The sequence below is a fragment of the Ictalurus furcatus genome, chromosome 29, assembly GCF_023375685.1.
Source record: "Ictalurus furcatus strain D&B chromosome 29, Billie_1.0, whole genome shotgun sequence".
Classification (NCBI taxonomy): domain Eukaryota; kingdom Metazoa; phylum Chordata; class Actinopteri; order Siluriformes; family Ictaluridae; genus Ictalurus; species Ictalurus furcatus.
The window spans coordinates 6,562,455-6,586,567 of record NC_071283.1 but is presented as its reverse complement, the minus strand read 5'-3'; the positions used below and the strand labels follow the sequence as shown (position 1 = coordinate 6,586,567).

General features: G+C 39.6%; 2 protein-coding genes across 10 annotated transcripts in view; one reads left to right on the top strand and one right to left on the bottom strand.

The window, feature by feature from the left end:
* The window catches only part of LOC128604275 (collagen alpha-1(IX) chain-like), an 87,525-nt gene that overhangs the window by 11,063 nt on the left and 52,349 nt on the right, over positions 1 to 24,113 (top strand). For 3 of the 4 annotated variants that reach the window (XM_053619283.1, XM_053619282.1, XM_053619284.1), the window contains 3 exons: positions 392 to 580; positions 834 to 911; positions 3,799 to 7,001. In XM_053619283.1, the coding sequence (XP_053475258.1) occupies positions 392 to 580; positions 834 to 911; positions 3,799 to 4,004 (473 nt within the window). In that variant the 3' untranslated portion in view covers positions 4,005 to 7,001. Of the gene's footprint in view, positions 1 to 391; positions 581 to 833; positions 912 to 3,798; positions 7,002 to 24,113 lie in introns of those variants that run through there. The other variant, XR_008385161.1, reaches the window with a different exon arrangement.
* Positions 7,040 to 24,113, bottom strand: part of LOC128604273 (collagen alpha-1(XIX) chain-like) — a 250,103-nt gene continuing 233,029 nt past the window's right edge. For 4 of the 6 annotated variants that reach the window (XM_053619275.1, XM_053619277.1, XM_053619278.1 and 1 more), the window contains 5 exons: positions 23,271 to 23,408; positions 17,047 to 17,113; positions 16,728 to 16,868; positions 12,414 to 12,491; positions 7,040 to 8,275 (listed from right to left, as the gene is read on the bottom strand). In XM_053619275.1, coding sequence (XP_053475250.1) covers positions 8,175 to 8,275; positions 12,414 to 12,491; positions 16,728 to 16,868; positions 17,047 to 17,113; positions 23,271 to 23,408 — 525 coding nt within the window. In that variant the 3' untranslated portion in view covers positions 7,040 to 8,174. Of the gene's footprint in view, positions 8,276 to 12,413; positions 12,492 to 16,727; positions 16,869 to 17,046; positions 17,114 to 23,270; positions 23,409 to 24,113 lie in introns of those variants that run through there. The other 2 variants (XM_053619280.1, XR_008385160.1) reach the window with 2 other exon arrangements.

Sequence of the window (24,113 nt, the reverse complement as noted above, 5' to 3'; positions counted from 1 at the left end):
AGGACTTGTGTGAAAATCTAATGACTGTTTAGATCATATTTATGCAGAAATGTAGAAAATTCTAAAGGGTTCACAAACTTTCAAGCACCACTGTATATTGAGACCATGGTTGTTCCATACCACCATTTGATATGGTGCCCTACTAGCGGTACATACAAGGTAGGCATTATAATGATGCAATTAGGTATGTTATATAATTCCTTGAAATGCACAGTGATCCTATTAATGAATTTTTTTTATTTATTTATTTTTTTTTTTTTTAAGAGCAAACATTAGTGGAATGATTTCACAATGTTGTGCTTATACTTGCAAAGTAAAACTTCTAAATAAAAATGTTATGTTGGAAGAGAGCTGTTCATGCAAATTTGTGAATTTATGTTTGATGTTACAGAGCAACTGGCCCAGCTAGCTGCCAGTTTGAGGAGGCCGGAGTCTGGTGCTGTTGGTTTGCCAGGCAGACCTGGGCCCCCTGGTCCTCCAGGTTCCCCAGGAGATAGTGGTTTCTCTGGACAGGCTGGTGCAAGAGGACTCCCTGGACTCAAAGGACCTCCTGGAACAATGGGTCTCAAAGGGCCTAAAGGTGGGTAAATATTTCTTCGATACAGATTGGTGTGATTGCCGTTACTATCTGACTAAAGAAACCCTGTTTATTAACAGCATTATCAGTAATTAAAAGTGTAACATTAGATTAACTAATTATAACATACTGTATATGTAACATATATCTATGAGGAAATATTAACAACATTAGGTTAGTTTGATGTTGGAATAATTTTAGAGAAGGTGACCATATACATTTAAATTTTTATATATGTATTCTGATTATTCTACAGGTGAAATCGGAGACAGAGGAGATAGAGGCCAAACAGTACGAGGTCCTAAAGGGATGCCAGGACCACCTGGTTTGCCAGGTCAGTATCAATCTGATGACATTGCACCATGGAAAACTACACTCAACATCCACTTTATTAGGAACATCTTTACACCTGCACATTCATGCAAATATCTAATTCGCCAATCATGTGGCAGCAGCACATTGCAAAATAATCAATGCAGATACAGAGGCTTCAGTTAATGTTCACATCAAACATCTGAATGAAGAGTGTTCTCTGTGACTTTGATCGTGGCATGTTTGAATATTTCATAAACTGCTGATCATCTGGGATTTTCACACAAAATAATCTCTAGAGTTTACACAATGGTACATGTTAAGTTCTTGTCCGATATCAGTCACAGAACAGGAATTTAAACCCTGCTCTGGGTGATTTCCCCTTGTCTGAATTCAGGAAGAAGTTTACACAGAGACACAGAATTCAGTGCAAAAGCTTCCTGGTTTTCATTTTCAGAAAGCATAGTTTATGGTGGGGGAAATAAGTATTGAACGTGTCAACATTTTTTTTCAGTAATTATATTTTCAATGAGGCTAATCACATGAAATTTTCACAAGACATCAGTATTAACTCAAGAAATCCAGAAATATAAAGAATTCACCTATTAATTCAACTATGAATTCTGCATCATGTAAAAAAAAAAAAAAAAAAAAAAAAAAGTACTTGAAGATAATGTGAAGCTATCTGTCTTATAGTGGACCTTTCAACAGGATAATGATCTAGAAAATCCACCAAAGAATGACTCAAAAAGAATAAATGAATGGTTATGCAATGGCCCAGAATTAAATCCCATTTAAATGTTGTGGGGAATTTGAAACAGGCAGTATATGAAAGAAAACCCTCAAACATTTTGCAATTGAAAAAATATTGAATGGAAGATTGGTCAAAAAATTCCAGCAAGCCTTATGGACAACTATACAAAATGCCTATAAGAAGTTATTTCTGCTAAAGGGGGCAAAACTAGCTTCTGAGGCCAAGGGTATACTTACTTTTTCCACAGAACATCATCACATCTGTTGATATTTCTGTTGAAAAATTATTGAAAAAACTAATTTGCTAATGTTCAGCTTCATTAATAGGCACTGTTTCAGCGATGATCAAATGTTTGCTTGTCCAAATATGTCAAAGCTTATCTCCATGGGGTGTACTTATTTTTTTATATGACTGTAGTTAATTTTGGTTTGCCTTTATGGATTGATTTGGTTGTCTGATAATTGTTTTCAATTGTGTCTAGCAATTGAAATGTAAATTGGTCTCATTTATCAACCATGCATAGGCATAGATTTGTGCATAAACTGCTCATGCATGTATTTCTATGAATGTGATCTATCAAGTTCTTCTTGTGGGAGAGGATGTGTACTGTATATATGCAGGTGTGATCTGACCATGCATATGCAGGTTCTTGTGCTCCTAATCATGCGTATGCTGAGTGGTAGAAAAGGGTTAATTGATTGTAAGGAGCTCTCATCCCACTTTTCTCTCATCCCAAACATTATCAACATAATTGACAGTAGTTATTGATTTTGATGTTCACAAGGTGTGGGCAGGTAACAGACAAAATGTCAAATAAAAGCATATAAAAGGCCCATCTCAAGATTGCTTGGAATGATGCCTTGCTTGAATATTTGGCATATGAAGCTGTGCATATAAAGGAATGTGTCTTTGCTGAGAGTGATTTTTTTTTTTTTGGCAATCACAAACCCCTTGTAAAAGTGCCAAATAAACCATTTTGGATTTATTCTACTTCATTGTCTTTTAATTTAAGCTGCTTAGAACTTTTGACATGCTCCATGTCTTTTAGAACTAGCAGTACCAGGAGCAGGCTACTGGGCTAGTTAAAGTAAAGTTACATGGTGTGTTATTGATATGGTTCTATATAAATCATTGAGCACTTTATTAGGAACACTTTGCTAATACTGAGTAGGGCCTCCCTTTGCCTGCTAAACAGCATCAACTAGCATGGATTCCACAAAATATTGGAAACATTCCATTGAGATTCATCACACATTTCCTGCAGATTCTTCAGGTGCACTTTAATGCTGCAAATCTCCTGTTCTACCACATCCCAAAAGTGTTCTAGTGGATTTATATCCAGTAACTGGGAAGGCCACTGAAGAACATTAGAATTCATTGAACTCATTGTCCTGTATATGAAACTAGTTTTGCTTTGTAGCATGGAGCATTAACATGCTGGAAGTAGCCATTAGATGGGTAAATTGTGGCCATGAAGGGAGCATGTAATCAGCAACAATAATCAAATATGTGACATTCAAGTGATTGATTGATGGGCCCAAAGTGTGCCAAGAAACCCACACCAGTGCACCACTTCCACAAGCCTGGACTGTTGCCACAAGGCAGGTTGGGTCCATGGATTCATGCTTTTGGTGCCAAATTCCATCTGTGTGCTTTAGCAAAAATCCATATTCATTAGACCAGGCTATGGTGGGGTTTCCCCCCCCTCCTTCCAGTATTTAGCTGTTCAGTTTTGGTGAGTCTGTTCCCACTGCAGCCTCAGCTTTCTGTTCTTGGCAGACAGAAATAGGACATAACCTGCTGTTGTAGCCCATCCACCTCAAGGTTCGATGTGGTGTTCATTCTGAGATGTTTTTCTGCTCACCCCAATTGTACAGAGTGGTTATCTGCCTTTCTGTCAGCTTGAACCAGTCCTGCCATTCTTCGGTGTCCTCTCTCTTCAGCAAGCCATTTCCATCACCATTCTGAGTAAACATGAAACTGTTATGCATGAAAATCCCAGGAGATAAGCAATTATATAAATACTAAAACCAGCCCATACTTATGCCCAAATTTAGAACTACTTGTATGCATGCTTTGATAAATGAGACCCTTGGTCTTAAACTAAAAAAGTTGTTTAGCTGTTAAGTTTCATGTTTTTGATTTGCTCTTTCAGGTGAGCATGGTAAGCCAGGTTATGGTCAAGATGGTCATGATGGAGTAAGTGGTTTACCAGGCCTTCCTGGACAGACTGGTGTTCATGGATCTCCTGGCCCTGCTGGACCTCCTGGTTACTGTGACCCATCAGCATGTAACTTGAGCATAGTTACTGCTTCCCAGTCCCTCACAAACTATGACATTAAAGGGCCGGCTGGTTACTGAGTTTCTTGTGGACACAAAAACTGAGACAGAATGGTGTAGGTCATAGCATTGGTACCAAAGACCTATGCTATGCTAACATGATGAAGTAATAACCACATCTGTAAGCACAACAAAATTACAATTTTCAAACAGAGCATTATTTTTAAACTTTTTATTTGACATTTTTTACATTAAAGTGAAATTAAGCATGTTTAATAATTAATTTCTTATTTAACATTAACAATTTATTATTGAACATTTTTTTTTTTTTCTTTATCTATTGTCTATTACAAAAGGGCAAGGGGGCTTCAGGGGACTTGTTTGAACCTCAGACTGGCTCTGGCTATTTTAGAGTGACACATTCTGAAGTGATCATGTCGATGCCTGTTCCTTGTGAAGGCTGTGCCTTTCACAGTCAGAATATTGAAGGGCCTCTCTCTTTAAAAAGCCACCTTGTTTACTTTTGTAAACTAGACTGTTTTGGGAACGCAAACAAATGCAATCTACTGGTTATCTGAAGTAGCAATAAACATGAAACCAATTGGAGAACTTACTTCCCACAGCACTACTTTTGACTGTGGTTTTTTTTTTCTTCCGTCCCCCCCCCCGTTTATGATTCAGTTAGTCAGTTTAGAAGGGTCCTTTAAAAGCATCACCTCAGGTTAAAGCAAGCCTACAAATGACACCTTTGCTGAATCCAACGCAGAATGTATTTGTTCACAAAAATCAGAGAATTGTTGACAGATCGAGAAGTTCAGCTATTACCTTTTACTACTGAAATTGCATGTTGCTACTGTACAACTAAGTGATTTATTTAACAGCCAAATGTCACAATATACTGTAATAACCACAATGATTAAAATTAACATTAGTTAGCAAGCTAGCTTAGCAGGAAATTTCAGTATCTTTAAGTTTCTTTTTACAATAATAATCTTTATTAATTTGCATATTGGACCATGAGAGGCTTAAGCAGTTGTGCCAATTTTGTTAGATTATAGAGAAAGTGTACACAGGGCTTCATGAATGAGTTCTTTTAAGGATGTACTGAGTTTTTAAATGGAAAAATGTGAATTTAGTACTGTTGTAACAGAACTGACCAAATGTTAGTCTGTATAATGAGAATAATACATCCAAGGTGAGTTGATCTTAATCACATTTTGTTGTGTTTGCTGTAAAATGGCTTTTTTATTTTAAAAAATCTTTTGTAAAATATGACTAGGCAACATTGTCACCAGATCGCACTAGTCCTCCTTCGTGCGATCCCATGATAGTTAAAAATTGTTTCTAAAGCTATGCTATTTAACACTAGTAAACTGAATTATTAGTTAAAACAAGGCAACATGCGATCAGGCTGGCCATTCAGAGTGCTCTTTCATTTAATATCATAGAGTTTTTGACCTAAGTGACAACTTTGGATGGAAATATTATGCTACATAATTTCCTTGTAAAAACTTGTGTAAAATTCTTTTTTGAACTGTACAGAGTAGGGACACATTTTTGCTCTCTTTTTCTCTCTTTCATTTATGGTACTTCTGTTTGTTTTGCAGAGGAATTATGAGCTTGACTTTGAAGGTTGTAAAGTAATATACATTTATACAATATTTCGTGTATTACTCGAAACAACACTGCGTTATGAAAAATGTCTGTGGTTAATTAGCTTAATCTCTCACTGAAACTATGGGTGGATCTGACCTTTACTAGAGTAAGTTAATTCTAAAAAATATATTTTAACAAAATGAGGTGTCACTATTGTTGGTGTCCACAGAATTTCTTGCAACCAATGCATTTTCCCATTTCTAGTTTATTTAGTCACCTCAAGTAGTTGGACAGTGATGCAATTTTTGTAGTTTTGCCCTTGTATACCACCACAGTGCCTTTTCTGAGTCCCTCTATTTTCACAGGCTCAAAAGTAGTTCAACAAACTAACAATATTAAATATTAGGATGCAAATCCTTTGTGGTTAATGACTGCCTGAAATCTGGAACCCATGGACATCACCAAGTGCTAAGTTTCCTAATTGAGATGCTTTGCAGCTGGCTTCAGTTTTGTCTTCAGTGAAAAGTATGCTCAATTGGATTGAGGTCATTCAACATTTTAATTTAACCATATTTAAACCATGTTTAATATACACTTATATAAAGTTTATTGTCTTAATGGCTGTAAGTTTCCCAGGTCTTGTGGCTGCAAAACAAGCCCAAATCACCCCCCTTCCACCACTATGCTTCGGATATGCTGTGCTTAGTTAAACATAGGATTATGCATGGTCATCACCAAACATCAGAACTTTTGTGGTTTGTTCAGATGGAGTTTTCTAAACTCTTTATTCTTTTTGAAGAGAAGAGACTTTTCTTAACCACCCTTCCCTGAAAGTCATACTTTGGTCTTTTTCTGATTGTGAACAATTACAGTACCTTCCTCAGAGCAGCTGAGTATTTAGCAAGGAAAGGAATCACCTGTTCATCAGTTTTATAAGGTAAGGCAAGGGACTGGAGGTCCTGGCCATAACAATGTAGAAAAGTGGCTTTGCCTGAATAAGAGGGTTTTTTTTCAGCATCTTCAAGAATGCCTTAATATGCTGTTCCAGGACTGGATCAATGTAGCATGTTATTACATACGCAATAAGTATGTAATAACAGGCTTAATAAAGGGTGTAATGTCTTGTGTAAGAACATGTGTAATAAAGGTGTAACAATGGGTAAAGTTTGTCACTACAAATGTTGATGTTGGCATGTGAAAGCAAGTATAATGGTATGTAATAAATGTGTGAATATATAATTCATGTGTAATAATGCTTTAATTTCTGATCTTGAAGTATCATCCAACCACTGAAGTAAGCACATGCAAAATTGATAGCGATTAGACAACAGATGGCGCTACAACAGTTTAAATGTTTAAAAATGCTATTTCGTTATGGCAAATTACCATATATTTCTTCCAATGATCTTGCTTTTTCTCTGTGCTTTATTTCTCTTTTGTAAAGCCAATTTGGATAAAAGTGTCAGTAATGTTAATAAAACAGCTCCATCAAAAAAAAAAAAAAAAAGCCACACAACATAGCATGTCACTAAAGGGGCTTTTTTTAATTGGGGGGGGGGAAAAAAACAACTCTTGCAGAATCAAACCATAATAATCAATTTGCATAGAAACATCTTAAGCCAATACAGTAAAAATGTACAGCATTTAAAAACATTTGAATTGTGTAGCTGGATTGTGAATGATATATAAAATACCTTAAAAGAAAGACCATTCTTGAGCAGACAAAAATTATATATATTGTAAAATAATTTAAAAAAAGCATTGTATAAAATCATCAGTTGTATTTGAAAAACAGCCAAATCAAAATATACATACAGCATGAATTAAATCAGATGTAATAGCTTGGTGGGAAGATTCAGTTGCATGCTGTTGTAAACAATAAATACTTCCCTTCCTCACATTTTAAACATTTAAATAAACCAAACTTGTTTTAACCTACTGTATTGTGTACATCAGTTGCATACGTTTTTATATTCTATATTTTTTGTTAATGTCAGGCTCCATACATTGAAAGCAGTAAAAATGCTCATCCACAGTGTAAAAAAAAAAAAGTTAAATCAATGGCCACCATATTTACAGTAATGACTGGTGGAATAGACAAACAAACAAATACAAAATTCATTGTCAAGAATAGTGCTCTTCCCAAATGCTCTGGCCTACACTTGTGAAGAACCTACACATAAAAAATACTTACTTTTAAGCTAAACACACTACAATCATTATGCAAAATCGTAGTTATGCTCTATTAATATTCTGTAGTTTCATCACTCCGGTAATTAATCTATTTTCTATCTCTTGCACAAAAAGCTGAGGTAAATAAGAATTTATGAATTTAAGAACCTAGCTTATATATCTTGCCCTTTAAAAAAAAAAAACAACCTGAGAATAACGGTCTAATATGTAATACATTTGGTCACACATACAAGATAACGTGGTAATTATGAGCAAAAACTGAGGTGCAATGCTAATTGTGAAATAATTATTGAACAATCATTTCTGAAAATGATAATACAACCATGGATTTGGCAACATATCAAAGATGGATATGTTTCTTTTCCTGTGTCAGTGGCTGCTGTTTTATACTTATTAAGATGTGGACTTTTGTTCTTTGTGGGCTCCACACTTGACTTTGGCTGAATGGCTACAGAATGGACTCTAAACCTCCTGGTTGGTGTGGGGAAAAGTATGGGTGCAGTCATTTGGTTCGCATTTTCCCTGTGGGCCCTGAGGCCCTGGGAATCCTATTCCAGGTGGCCCTGGATGGAAAACAAGAGGAATTTAATGATGGCATTTTAAATACCATTCATTGGGGTTACTGTTAACAATGCATAATATATACCTGAATTATTAATTTTTTTATTACAATGGACTTTTTCACTAATTATTTTGTAGACACAACTTAATCATGTCAAGATATACTAAATTAAGGTCATTATATCAATGTGTGCATGGGATGTAGGATATTTTATCATGCTTATAATTCACTATTTAATTTATCAAATAATGCTACTGTTTTGTTCATTCAATGTACTCCCCTGTGAAGAAAACCTATCTGCTCAAGAACTGATCTGTTATGCTTACAGCTCATTTAATGTTAATTCATAATTTTAATCCCTAAAAATGTCTGGTACTTGAAATAAGCAATGTCTCAGATTAAGATTAGAGAGAATTAAGATTGTCTCTTCCGATGTCCTTTGTGAGGACAAAACAAACCTCTTTTTGTGGATGATGCATTTATTCATATTTTTGCATTTAATATTGGTCTCAAATGCCATGCCACAGTTTTTGTGTGATATCCATCCATTTTCTATACCGCTCATCCTACAGGGTTGCAGGGAAACTGAAGCCAATCCATTGCAGGGCACAATCATATACAGTGAGGGAAAAAAGTATTTGATCCCCTGCTGATTTTGTACGTTTGCCCACTGACAAAGAAATGATCAGTCTATAATTTTAATGGTAGTTGTATTTGAACAGTGAGAGACAGAATAACAACAAAAAAATCCAGAAAAACGCATGTCAAAAATTTTATAAATTAATTTGCATTTTAATGAGGGAAAAAAAGTATTTGACCCCCTCTCAATCAGAAAGATTTCTGGCTCCCAGGTGTCTTTTATACAGGTAACGAGCTGAGATTAGGAGCACACTCTTAAAGGGAGTGCTCCTAATATCAGTTTGTTACCTGTATAAAAGACACCTGTCCACAGAAGCAATCAATCAATCAGATTCCAAACTCTCCACCATGGCCAAGACCAAAGAGCTCTCCAAGGATGTCAGGGACAAGATTGTAGACCTACACAAGTCTGGAATGGGCTACAAGACCATTGCCAAGCAGCTTGGTGAGAAGGGGACAACAGTTGGTGCGATTATTCGCAAATGGAAGAAGCACAAAAGAACTGTTAATCTCCCTCGGCCTGGGGCTCCATGCAAGATCTCACCTCGTGGAGTTGCATTGATCATGAGAACAGTGAGGAATCAGCCCAGAACTACACGGGAGGATCTTGTCAATGATCTCAAGGCAGCTGGGACCATAGTCACCAAGAAAACAATTGGTAACACACTACGCCGTGAAGGACTGAAATCCTGCAGCGCGCGCAAGGTCCGCTGCTCAAGAAAGCACATATACATGCCCGTCTGAAGTTTACCAATGAACATCTGAATGATTCAGAGGACAACTGGGAGAAAGTGTTGTGGTCAGATGAGACCAAAATGGAGCTCTTTGGCATCAACTCAACTCGCCGTGTTTGGAGGAGGAGGAATGCTGCCTATGACCCCAAGAACACCATCCCCACCGTCAAACATGGAGGTGGAAACATTATGCTTTGGGGGTGTTTCTCTGCTAAGGGGACAGGACAACTTCACCGCATCAAAGGGACGATGGACGGGGCCATGTACCGTCAAATCTTGGGTGAAAACCTCCTTCCCTCAGACAGGGCATTGAAAATGGGTCGTGGATGGGTATTCCAGCATGACAATGACCCAAAACACACGGCCAAGGCAACAAAGGAGTGGCTCAAGAAGAAGCACATTAAGGTCCTGGAGTGACCTAGGCAGTCTCCAGACCTAAATCCCATAGAAAATCTGTGGAGAGAGCTGAAGGTTCGAGTTGCCAAACGTCAGCCTCGAAACCTTAATGATTTGGAGAAGATCTGCAAAGAGGAGTGGGACAAAATCCCTCCTGAGATGTGTGCAAACCTGGTGGCCAACTACAAGAAACGTCTGACCTCTGTGATTGCCAACAAGGGTTTTTAAACCAAGTACTAAGTCATGTTTTGCAGAGGGGTCAAATACTTATTTCCCTCATTAAAATGCAAATCAATTTATAACATTTTTGACGTGCGTTTTTCTGGATTTTTTTGTTGTTATTCTGTCTCTCACTGTTCAAATAAATCTACCATTAAAATTATAGAATGATCATTTCTTTGTCAGTGGGCAAACGTACAAAATCAGCAGGGGATCAAATACTTTTTTCCCTCACTGTACACACACTGGCATGTCCAAAGTGGCCATAATCAGAGTACCCGGAGGTATCATGGGGTACCATGGGGTGAACATGCAAGCTAGGCACACACAGGGTAGTGGCGGGAATCAAACCCCACAACCCTAGAGATGTGAGGTTATGTCAACATGCTAACCACTACGCCACCGTGCGCCCAGTGTGACATATTGTGATTATATCAAACTGTCAGACAGTGGCACTGGACGTAATACTATTCCCTGCTCGAGATAACATGAAAAATGGGATTTACTCAAACTCAACCCTGTGTGCATAACTCTCGCATAACTTCTGAATAGCGCATACATATGTAGTTATGTGTAATGTCTGAATACCAATATACAGTTTTGGTATTAAATGTAGTATTAAACCAGTGTTAAATCGTCACTCGTGCTTAACTCAAACCTGAATAAATCCTGTGCGCAATTAAAATGTCACCTGATCTCAATGTGTGTTCCTAGAATTCCCCAGCGCTTGTTAGAAAACCTAAACAAGTAGACCAAAGAGCTTTCAAAATAAGTCTGGGACAAAGCTATGAAAAAGTATCAGTCATGTTTTTAAAAAAAACTTTGAACATCCCTACAGAGCACCATTGAGCCCATTATTAAAACTGGAAACAGTATGGCACAACTGCAACACTGCCTAGAGGAGGCCAGCCACCAAAGTCAGTGACCAGGTAAGGAGCACATTAGTAAGAGAGGCAACCAAGATGCCATGGGTAGCTCTGAAAGAAAGAGCCACAGCTCAGATGGGAGAAGGTATACAGAGGACAACCATAGCCCAGACACTGCACAAAGCTCGACTTTATAGAAGACAAATACAGAAAAACTGTATTTGACAGAAACCCAACACTGCTCATCAGAACAGCATCCACACAATGAAGCATAGTGGAGGTAGCATGTTGTGATGTTCTTGGTTGCTGGATGCTATGGGTAGTTTAGAACCTGTAAATTGTGCCTTTGAGATAGTGGGACCATTCCAGACAGATTTTCAGACATTGCTGAGCCTGGAATATTCCTATACAACTAATTCCTAGAGCGTTTTAGTGTTGGCCATCATATTTCAATCTTTTCAGAAGACTCATGACCAAAACTGCATAACTCATATTGGTGAGTTATGCAATTTTGGTTATGAGTCTTCTGAAGAGATTGAAAAAAGTTTATTTAAATATCGAAAGTGACCTAATGCTCACTTTAGTTTAGTCTTCGCTCTGGCTTATTAAATGAGCTTTCTTCAGGTCTTCATTAAGGACTTACAATCTGCACAGTCCAATTTGCACTATATGACCAAACGTATGTGAACACCTGACCAATCACATCCATATTTGGTTGTTGAAAATCCTATTCCAGATTTAGCCCCCCTATAATAACCTCCACTCTTCTGGGAATCTTTCCACTAGATTTTGGAGGAGCATGGCTGTTGGGATTTGTGCACATTCAGCCACAAGTGCATTAGTGTGCTCAGGCACTGATGTTGGGCCTGGCATGCAGCCATATATTGGTATATGGTATATATCCACCAGGTACTTATATTGTAGAAACACTATAGCTAATGCACAACTATTCAGGATCTGAGAAAGGCCTACAGAAATTTCTAGAGCAAAGTGCAAAGCAAGAACCTCCCAGAACCCCAGTCCAAAATATATGTAAAATAAATATGTAAAATATTATAGTGACACTGCAAAGATAAATGCTTTTTTTTTTTTCATTAGGGAAATTACAATATGCCATAACATGCACTACAATTTCAACAAATGTAACATTAATTTTTTAACAGACATTGAGAGAATCATTCTTAGCCTTTAGCAGCAACAAAGGAAGTCTAAAAAATCTATTATAATACATTACCTGTGTCACATTATCACTTAATAAATATTGTTCTTGTAGGGAAGTGCATACCTGGTGGGCCTGCAGGGCCTGGTGCACCTAGGATCCCCAGGCCTATTTGACCCCGCTCCCCTTTCTGTCCTCGATAGCCTAAACACAAACACAAAACAATAATTTACTCTAAACAAAATACTTAGTGAGGCATGCATTTTATTGAGTACCATAGATTATAATGGTTGCCATAATGCCATACATAATAATAATTAAGGAAAGTAATTTGGCATAATCTCATTTGAATAAGGCTGTGATACTTTCAATAATTCATATTATTATACTTCCTTGGGGAAATTTTTCATTCATTTGTCAGTATATCCTCATTCAGGGCTCTACGGTAACAATTTATTTTAGGAGCACTTGTTCTCCTAATTACAAGAATTTAGGAGCACAGTCAAAAATTTAGGAGCACAGTTGAAGTTAAGGTTTTTTTTTGTTTTTTTTTTAAAGAGACGGTAATGTTAACGTGACACAATATAACACACAATTTAACAAAGGCATGAGAAAACTTGAGCTTGTCAATTACGACAGAATTTAGGAACACGGTTTGAGCCATGAAAAATTAATTTACCTTCTAATAAACTAAATTTAATATTTTCAGTTAATTTTACAGGCTGTATGCAAAAAACAACAACCGTTGACCTGTTCCACCTTGTAAACAAATACAATAAACCTCAATGTTCAGTCTTTGAAGTCTGCTCCTCTTAAATATATTTAAAGCTACACTATTAGCCATTTTCCAAATTCTCCAAAGCCTATTCTCAAACCGCTCTGTGTATATTGTGTATATAGGCCTATGTGAATAATCTCATATGGGATGTGATTGGGTGAGTTCATTTATCTGCCAGATGCAAAGCACTTTAGTTTAATGCATTACTGATGCTCCGATCAGGATTTTTACAGCCGATACTGATTTCTTGTCATCTTGATCGACCGAAACTGATCCAGATACCAATCTTTTTTTTGTTAAACTTTAATCAGGAGGTCCATCATAAACAGTTAAATGTAAGCTCTCTGCTCATTATCACTGTTAATTGAGTTAAAATAATAGCAATGAGAAATACTTTGGTTAATGGATAAATAAACAAGCATCAAATATTAATTTTTTTAAATATCTTAAACAATAAAGGGACCTAATTAAAAGTAGACTAACACAACATGATCCATATTATGAAAACGGCTAATAGGAAATAGCTTACTACGCTTAATGTCAAATTGATATTAAATGCAACCCATAGTAATTAAACATTATTTCATTTCTCATTTTATTTATATTTTATGAATTTATTATAATATCTATCTTTATATTAAATGATTTATTTATAGCTAAGCACATTTTCTGTCTTTACATTTTATTAGTTTTTGGTTATCAGTTTTAGATGGGTTCCCCCAGTACAGTGTTGCAATGTCTGCTGATAATATTGCGTTTTTGGGGGGATTAAATCAAAACATGAAAACTGGGGTTTACTTTGCTAGTGATATCTGGCAATCGTGAACTTAAATGACGTGAATGCGCTGTCTATTAAAGCTGGTGAAGGGAGAGCGGCAGTGTACTGTATGTTTACAGACTGAACAGTTGCTACTCTTGATTATGATTTGTGAGGAATTATTTAATAAACAAGTCTGAACTAAAACCCACCTTGTACCATTAGCATGATTATTAATTTACGGTGCCCAACGCCGCTGTCTCTACACATGCATGTCACAGTCGCAGGTTCAGGTCATTTTGCGTGATCAATAAAAGATGGTGGTTTGTGAGATCAGCAAGTTGATAAAAGTAGATGATGTACAGTGTTACTCTTGTCATCATAATGGCTTCTTTGCAGTATTTGCACACTTGTTCGGATGACTGAGGTGATGAAAAGCAATGCGAAAATAACTGTTGCGTGGTGTAGCTAGATGCATTTTGAAGTTGTAGTTTGATTGTATTATACAACTCCGAACAGGGCACTCACACCGGTGCACGTACATATTTTTTCACAGTCGCACAAAGTACTTTTCAGTCACAAATGCGACTGAAATGGTTGGACTGTAGAGCCCTGCTTCCATGCATAATAAAGGTTTTGTTGTAGATGCAAAGCAAAGCATATAGAAGTAAACAGAGCAGGCAAAGTACACAAACAAAAAACTAATAAAATTGACAAATAGCATACATTAACCCATTCTTCCCTGAACTTTACAAAATAAGGTCTATCACAAGATGCAGATGTTGGCTACACTCAAGTCTTAGCAGATGCAAAACAAATGTCTAGGAAGTGTAGACACTGCTCTCAATTACAAGCAATTTTCCCCATGACGTGTAAATCCGACAGAGCATCCCAACAGCTAGTAATATTGCATAATGCAGTCTTATAAAGGCCTAGAGGGCAAATACCTCAAAGAGTAATACCATACCTCTATTCTATGTGCTTCTCTAATCTAGTGTCAAACATCCACCAAAGAACATGCTTATGCTTGGAGCACTTTGAAATGCATTCACTGAGAAAGATGGCATTCCATGGGCAGAAAAGCACTGTACCTTCAGCCTCATATAATGGTTCCCTGTGGTTGTATATATACTTATTGGTGAGTGCTTTCCTCTTTGAAACTCAATACACACAATGTCCTCTGCAGTATGGCAAAGAACAATCCAATATAACACTGCAAAAATGTATATCTTTGTTGTTCTAAAAGGACACTCGATTTATAATTTTTTTATTCCAATGGATTATAAGACTATGGCTTTAAAATACTACACTCTATGCTTAACCTTCACTACATGTGAAGGTTATGTAATATTTTTGCTGCATGTATGAAACTACAGTTCCCTGCACTAATATTGGCACCCTTGGTAAATATGAACAAAGAAGGCTGTGAAAAATTGTCTTCACAAAAAAAAAAGACAAAAAATTTACAAAAATACTCTGCTCTCATGGATATCAAACAATTGCAAAAACAACACAGGTTTATCCCCCAAAAAATCTTTGTTAAATATAGGTGTGCAACAATTATTGGCACCCTTTTAGTCAATACTTTGTGCTACCTCCCTTTGCCAAGATAACAGCGCCGAGTCTTCTCCAATAAATTTCCAGATCCTTCAAATTTCGAGGTCCATGCTGATGGACTCCCTTCTTCAGTTCACCCCACAGGCTTTCTATGTATTTCAAGTCAGGGGACTGGGATGGCCATGGCAAGACCTTGATTTTGTGGTCAGTAAACCATTTTTGTGTTGATTTTGATGTATGTTTTGGATCAGTGTCCTGCTGGAAGATCCAACCATGGCCCATTTTAAGTTTTCTGATAGAGGCAGTCAGGTTTTCATTTAATATCTGTTGATATTTGATAGAGTCCATGGTGCCATGTATCATAACAAAATGTCCAGGTCCTCAGGCAGAAAAACAGCCCCAAAACATTAAACAGCCACCACCATATCTAACTGTGGGCATGAAGTACTTCTCCAAATGGCTACCTGTCTGTGTCTACCAAAACCATCTTTATTGTCTTTTATTGCCAAAAAGCTCTATTTTGGTTTCATCTGACCATAGAACCTGATCCCATTTGAAGTTCCAGGAGTGTCTGGTGTATGCCAGTTTGTTTTTGGATGAGAGTAGAGAATTTTTTTCTTCCAAACCCTTCCAAACAACTTGTGGTGATGTAGGTGGCTTTGGATTGTAGTTTTGGAGACTTTCTGACCCCAAGACGCAATTAATTCTCCAGCTGTGATCCTTGGAGACTTTTTTTTGGCTATTAGAATCATTCTCTTCACAACGCGTTGAGACAATATAGACACGCGTCCAACTCCAGATTGATTCATAACATTCCCAGTTAACTGGAACTTCGTAATTATTTCCCTGACTGTGGACATAGGCATTTTCAATGCTTTTGCCTTCTTATATCCACTGTTTTTTATAGCCCATTTACAACACATCAAAGCTATATTCGGTATTACACATTGTTATGAGTAACTAAGAGAATTTTACCTTCCTGTGAACAATTTCCTGTTCCTAGTCACCCAGGTCTACTAAATTTTTTTTAAATATCAATGGGAATATACTTCAAATATATTCTTCTCATGTGAAATCATAGGGGTCCCAATAATTGTTGCACACCTATATTTAACAAAGTTTTTGTTAAAACTTTGTATTGTTTGATATCCATGAGAGCTGTGAATTTTTTGGTCAAAATACTAAACAATAAAAACAATTTTTCACATCCTTCTTTGCTCATATTTACCTTGAGTGCCAATATTAGTGGAGGGCACTGTATCTATGTGGTCTATGTAATGTCTTAACATTAGCTAACAGGAAAGCTGACAGCTATAGGCATTTTCAATCTCTTGTTTTTTGCTCCTACCTTGAGGGCCTGGAGGTCCTGGCTCTCCAGGAAGACCTGGGGACCCATCATTTCCACGGGGCCCTGGGGGGCCTTGGCGACCATGTGCAGCCAATATTGGTGCTGGCACCTTTTCCAGCATGGTGTAACTCGTTAACCTTTCTACAAAAATCATAATTCACAAGGTACCAGGAACATACATATAGTACTGGTACAAAAAATGTAAGAGACATGCACATTTTCCCCTTATTACTTAAAATACTCAGGGCTTTCCTGTTTTATTATTTAAAACACTCATTCCAACACACACCAGCGAGACAGTGAGACTCCTTATATGTACCTTCAAACACGCGCAATACTTCATTCTGGATGAACATTTTAATTTCCTTCATGGTGTTGAAATCATTCTGCAGGAAAAAAACAAGAACAGGACATTTTAAATGTATATAATTATAAAAACAGAATTATTTTATTCATAAATACCTGCAGCAGGCCTATGGCATGTTCACACAGGTGAGCAGACACCCTAGGCATCTTTCTTCTGCTTTTTTTTCCCCAGAGTCAGTAGAAAGGTCTCTTTAGTGTCCTAACTTATTGTAAGTGTAACCTTAATTGCCTACCAACTGTAAACTGTTCGTGTCTGTCACGTATCGTGACGGAGTGGAGATAGGACGGATGCAAGTGCAGTATGAACAGTGTTTATTTTAAAGGAGAGACAGGCAGACAAATCCAAAACGTGATCCATAAACGTAATCCACAACAGGCGAAAGTCAGGCGATCGGCAAACAGGCATACACAGGGTTAAACATGAATCAAGGTCGTGGTCACAGAAAACAAGGTCGATAAACAAAAACGAGAAACATGAACTATGACAAGGAACCGGGAGCGGATTATCCAGAGTGAACTAACTCTAAACATGGAACGTGACTATAACTACTAAACGAACTAATCTAACTCTACGATAATCTTCCGTGCCGTGTGCTGGGAGGCGTGCGGTATATATGTGGACATGATCAGCGTCTAAACTGCTAGCAGCTGAGGGCAATGCAGACACACGTGAAATCCCAGCCAATGACAGAACAGGGAGGAGACATGACAGAAACATAAACAAAACACACGTGTCCAGATGTCACTACTGTCAACAATGGAAAAGCAGGTGTTCGCGCATTCGCGCTTAGAGCATGCTGCTTCAAGGGGAAATCATGACAGAACCCCCCCCACACAAAGGCACTCCTCCCGGAGTGCCATGAGTCATCCCATTTCATTGGCGGCCCCGGCCCCCTGGGCTGAATGTCCCAAGCAGAGCCAGGAAACCGCACGGTGTTCTTGGCGGCGCAGGGAAGCGGAGCGACGTCCCTGGCTGAACAGGGAGGCAGAGTAACGACCGCAGCCGGGCAGACAGGCTCAGCGAAGTCCTCAGCGGAGCATGAAAGTGGAGCGATAACCACAGCCGGGCAGGCAGGCTGAGCGAAGTTCTCGGCGGAGCATGAAGGCAGAGTGACGACCACAGCCGGGCAGACAGGCTGAGTGAAGTCCTCGGCGGAGCATGAAGGCAGAGCGACGTCCTCGGCGGAGCAGGAAAGCAGAGCGACGTCCTCGACTGAACAGGAAAACAGAGCGCTGTACTCAGTAGAGCAGGGAAGCAGGGCGACGTCCTCGTCAGAGCATGAAAGCGGAGTGACGTCCCCGGCTGAACAGGTAGGCAGAGCGACGACCACAACCAAGCAGGCAGGCTGAGTGAAGTCCTTGGCGGAGCACGAAGGCAGAGCGACGACCACAGTCGGGCAGACAGGCTGAGCGAAGTCCTTGGCGGAGCATGAAAGCGGAGCGACATCCACAGCAGGGCAGGCAGGCTGAGCGAAGTCCTCGGCGGAGCATGAAGGCAGAGCGACGTCCTCGGCAGAGCAGGAAAGCAGAGCGACGTCCTCAGCTGAACAGGGAAACAGAGCGCTGTACTCAGCAGAGCCGGAAGGCAGAGCGACGTCCTCGGCTGAGCAGGAAGGCACAGCGACGTACTTAGCAGAGCCTGCAAGCTGAACTTGGCTGGTCATGTCAGCAGACTGGGATGTGAGCAGAGCTTGGTTGTCCGTGTCAACAGACACTGGCGTGAGCAGAACTTGGCTATGCGTGTCAGCAGACTCGGGCATGAGCAGAACTTGGCTGTGCGTGTCAGCAGACTCGGGCGTGAGCAGAACTTGGCTGTGCATGTCAGCAGACTCGGGCTTTGGCAGAACTTGGCTGTGCGTGTCAGCAGACTCGGGCTTTGGCAGAACTTGGCTGTACGTGTCAGCAGACTCGGGCTTTGGCAGAACTCGGGTGGTCGTGTCGGTAGTCTTGGGCGTGGGCTGAACGTGGTCGGCCATGTCATTAGACTTGGGCGTGAGCAGAACTTGGTCAGCCGTATCAGTAGACTCAGGTGTGAGCAGAACTTGGTCGGCCATATCAGTAGACTCAGGCAGGAGCAGAACTTGGTTGGCCGTATCAGTAAACTTGGGTGTGAGCAGAATGTGGTCGGCCATGTCAGTAGACTTGGGCGTGAGCAGAACTTGGTTGTTAGGCTTAGATATTAGCGGAACTTGGTCAACTGGATCAGCAGGCTTGGACGTGACATCAGGAACTTGAGACTTGACTTGGACCTCAGGGACTTGAGACTTGACTTGGCCTTGGACCTCAGGGACTTGAGACTTGACTTGGATTTCAGAGACTTGAGACTTGACTTGGACTTCAGTGACTGGAGACTTGACTTGGACTTGGACAGTGTCTTAAGGACTTTGTATGTGCAATAATTGTTTATGCTTCATTGAACAAGTAAGAAAAAAGTGCTGACTCTCTGTGGTCATAAAAAATCTCAAGACACTTCTCATAAAGAGTAGGGGTTTAACCCCGGTGTCCTGGCGAAATTCCCCCCATTGGCCCTTATCTATCATGGCCCCCTAATAATCTCCATCCTTCAACTGGTTACATGACCCTCCTCTCCTTCCCCCCCATACAATGTAAAGTGATTTGAATGCCTAGAAAAGCACTATATAAATCTAAGGAATTATTATTATTATTACTAAGATCCTTACCCCATTTTCCTGCTTCAATGTTCTTCAATGTTAAGAACTGACTGTTCACTTGCTGCCTAATATATCCTGTGCATTGGCAAATGCCAGTGTAACGAGATAATCAATGTTATTCAGTTCACCTGTCAGTGGTATTAATTAATGTTATGACTGGTGTGTGTCTGTCTCTCTCTCAATACATACATACGTACGTACACACACATATACATACACACACATATATACAGTATCTCACAAAAGTGAGTACACCCCTCACATTTTTGTAAATATTTGATTATATCTTTTCATGTGACAACACTGAAGAAATGACACTTTGCTACAATGTAAAGTAGTGAGTGTACAGCTTGTGTAACAGTGTAAATTTGATGTCCCCTCAAAATTACTCAACACACAGCCATTAATGTCTAAACCGCTGGCAACAAAAGTGAGTACACCCCTAAGTGAAAATGTCCAAATTGGGCCCAAAGTTTCACTATTTTGTGTGGCCACCATTACTTTCCAGCACTGCCTTAACTCTCTTGGGCATGGAGTTCACCAGAGCTTCATAGGTTTCCACTGGAGTCCTCTTCCACTCCTCCATGATGACATCACGGAGCTGGTGGATGTTAAAGGCCTTGTGCTCCTCCACCTGCCGTTTGAGGATGCCCCACAAATGCTCAATAGGGTTTAGTCCATCACCATCACCCTCAGCTCCTTTAGCAAGGCAGTGGTCATCTTGGAGGTGTGTTTGGGGTCATTATCGTGCTGGAATACTGCCCTGTGGCCCAGTCTCCAAAGGGAGGGGATCATGCTCTGCTTCAGTATGTCACAGTACATGTTGGCATTCATGGTTCCCTCAATGAACTGTAGCTCCCCAGTGCCGGCAGCACTCATGCAGCCCCAGACCATGACACTCCCACCACCATGCTTGACTGTAGGCAAGACACACTTGTCTTTGTACTCCTCACCTGGTTGCCGCCACACACGCTTGACACCATCTGAACCAAATAAGTTTATCTTGCTCTCATCAGACCACAGGACATGGTTCCAGTAATCCATGTCCTTAGTCTGCTTGTCTTCAGCAAACTGTTTGCTGGCTTTCTTGTGCATCATCTTTAGAAGAGGCTTCCTTCGGGGACGACAGCCATGCAGACCAATTTGATGCAGTGTGCGGCATATGGTCTGAGCACTGACAGGCTGACCACCCCCCTTCAACCTGCGCAGCAATGCTGGCAGCGCTCATACATCTATTTCCCAAAGACAACCTCTGGATATGATGCTGAGCACATGCACTCAACTTCTTTGGTCGACCATGGCGAGGCCTGTTCTGAATGGAACCTGTACTGTAAAACCGATGTATGGTATTGGCCACCGTGCTGCAGCTCAGTGTTTCAGGGTCTTGGCAATCTTCTTATAGCCTAGGCCATCTTTATGTAGAGCAACAATTCTTTTTTTCAGATCCTCAGAGAGTTCTTTGCCATGAGGTGCCATGTTGAACTTCCAGTGACCAGTATGAGGGAGTGGGAGAGCGATGACACCAAATTTAACACACCTGCTCCCCATTCACACCTGAGACCTTGTAACACTAACAAGTCACATGACACTGGGGAGGGAAAATGGCTAATTGGGCCCAATTTGGACATTTTCACTCAGGGGTGTACTCACTTTTGTTGCCAGCGGTTTAAAATTAATGGCTGTGTGTTGAGTTATTTTGAGGGAACAGCAAATTTACACTGTTACACAAGCTGTACACTCACTACTTTACATTGTAGCAAAGTGTCATTTCTTCAGTGTTGTCACATGAAAAGGTATAATCAAATATTTACAAAAATTTGAGGGGTGTATTCACTTTTGTGAGATACTGTATCCACTATCTGTTTGCTTTTTCATTATCTAGATTGTAACAAGTACATACAGTGCATCCGGAAAGTATTCACAGTGCTTCACTTTTTCCACATTTTGTTAAGTTACAGCCTTATTCCAAAATTGATTAAATTAATTATTTTCCTCAAAATTCTACAAACAATACCCCATAATTGACAACGTGAAAAAAGTTTGTTTGAAATCTTTGCAAATTTATTAAAAATAAAAAACAAAAAAAGCACAAGTATTCACAGCCTTTCCCATGACACTCAAAATTGAGCTCAGGTGCATCCTGTTTCCACTGATTATCCTTGAGATGTTTCTACAACTTGATTGGAGTCCACCTGTGGTAAATTCAGTTGATTGGACATGATTTGGAAAGGCACACACCTGTCTATATAAGGTCCCACAGTTAACAATGCATGTCAGAGCACAAACCAAGCCATGAAGTCCAAGGAATTGTCTGTAGACCTACAAGACAGGATTGTATTGAGGGACAGATCTGGGGAAAGGTACAGAAACATTTCTGCAGCATTGAAGGTCCCAATGAGCACAGTGGCCTCCATCATCCATAAATGGAAGAAGTTTGGAACCACCAGGACTCTTCCTAGAGCTGGCCACCCAGACAAACTGAGTGATCGGGGGAGAACGGCCTTAGTCAGGGAGGTGACCAAAAACCCGATGGTCACTCTGACAGAGCTCCAGCATGTCTCTGTGGCGAGAGGAGAACCTTCCAGAAGAACAACCATCTCTGCAGCACTCCACCAATCAGGCCTGTATGATAGAGTGGCCAGACGGAAGCCACTCATCAGTAAAAGGCACATGACAGCCCATCTGAAGTTTGTCAAAAGGCACCGGAAGGACTCTCAGACCATGAGAAACAAAATTCTCTGGTCTGATGAAACAAAGATTGAACGCTTTGACCTGAATGGCAAGCGTCATGTCTGGAAGAAACCAGGCACCACTCATCACCTGGCCAATACCATCCCTACAGTAAAGCATGGGGATGTTTTTCAGTGGCAGGAACTGGGAGACTAGTCAGGATCGAGGGAAACATGAATGCAGCAATATACAGAGACATCCTTGATGAAAACCTGCTCCAGAGCGCTCTGGACCTCAGAGTGGAGCGAAGGTTCATCTTCCAACAGGACAACGACCCTAAGCAGACAGTGAAGAATAACAAAGGAGTGGCTACAGAACAACTCTGTGAATGTCCTTGAGTGGCCCAGACTTGAACCCGATTGAACATCTCTGGAGAGAGCTGAAAATGGCTGTGCACCAACGCTCTCCATCCAACCTGATGGAGCTTGAGAGGTCCTGCAAAGAAGAATGGGAGAAACTGCCCAAAAATAGGTGTTTTAGCATCATACTCAAAAAGACTTGAGGCTGTAATTGGTTCCAAAGGTGCTTCAACAAAGTATTGAGCAAAGGCTGTGAATACTTATGTACATGTGCTTTTTGTTTTTTATTTTTAATAAATTTGCAAAGATTTCAAACAAACTTCTTTCACGTTGTCATTATGGGGTATTATTTGTAGAATTTTGAGGAAAATAATGAATTTAATCCATTTTGGAATAAGGCTGTAACATAACAAAATGTGGAAAAAGTGAAGTGCTGTGAATACTTTCTGGATGCACTGTACATAAAAAATACATACCAGCAGTGATCCTACGGGACCAGGTGGACCGGGATGTCCTTTCTCACCAGGCAGGCCTTGTGTCCCAGAAAGCCCTTTTTCTCCAGGTCGTCCCCTCTCTCCCTGAACACCTCTCTCTCCGGGGATCCCAGGATCACCCTGAAACATTTAATCACTGGCACAATGCAACTAATACAGTACAAAAAAATGGGCTAGTGTTTGTTTTTGAGATTTTTTAAGTTTATTTCGAGTGTTGATTCATTACATTATATGTACGGAATTCATTAAAAATCACTGTAGCTATTGTGTCTTGGTGTGACCATTTGAGGATTTACAGCAGGAGTGCTCTCACTTCTATGACAAGAGATCTACGTTTTCATATTATTATTATGGTCAGCTCCATCATGTAAACTATGCATGTACACTAAATTTGGAGTTTGAGAAATTATTTTAATATTTGCTTCATATCGGTTTTATTTGTTTTTGCCAAATTAAACAAACATTTTGAATTCCTCATTGCAAAGAAAAAACTCTTTTCCCATTCTGAGTGAAAATTGTATGTTTTTGAGGGTTTTTTTTTTTTGGTGCCCTACCCACTTCTTTTTCGCCCGGCATTTTGAATTTTTAATATGCTTTAACTGCTGCCCCAGCAAACACAGAACGTTCCCCTAACATTAGCATATGAACCATTTGGTTTGGTTATTTTTTTTTTATAACAACATTCTAGGAACATTCTCTGTAGGTTCTTTTTTTGTAACCAAACACTAACGTTGCAGGGAGGTTTTTTTTTTTTTGGAACAACCTAAAGAGAACCTAGACAGAATGTTCTCTAATGGTTATTATCAGGTTTTATTTTTGTAACCA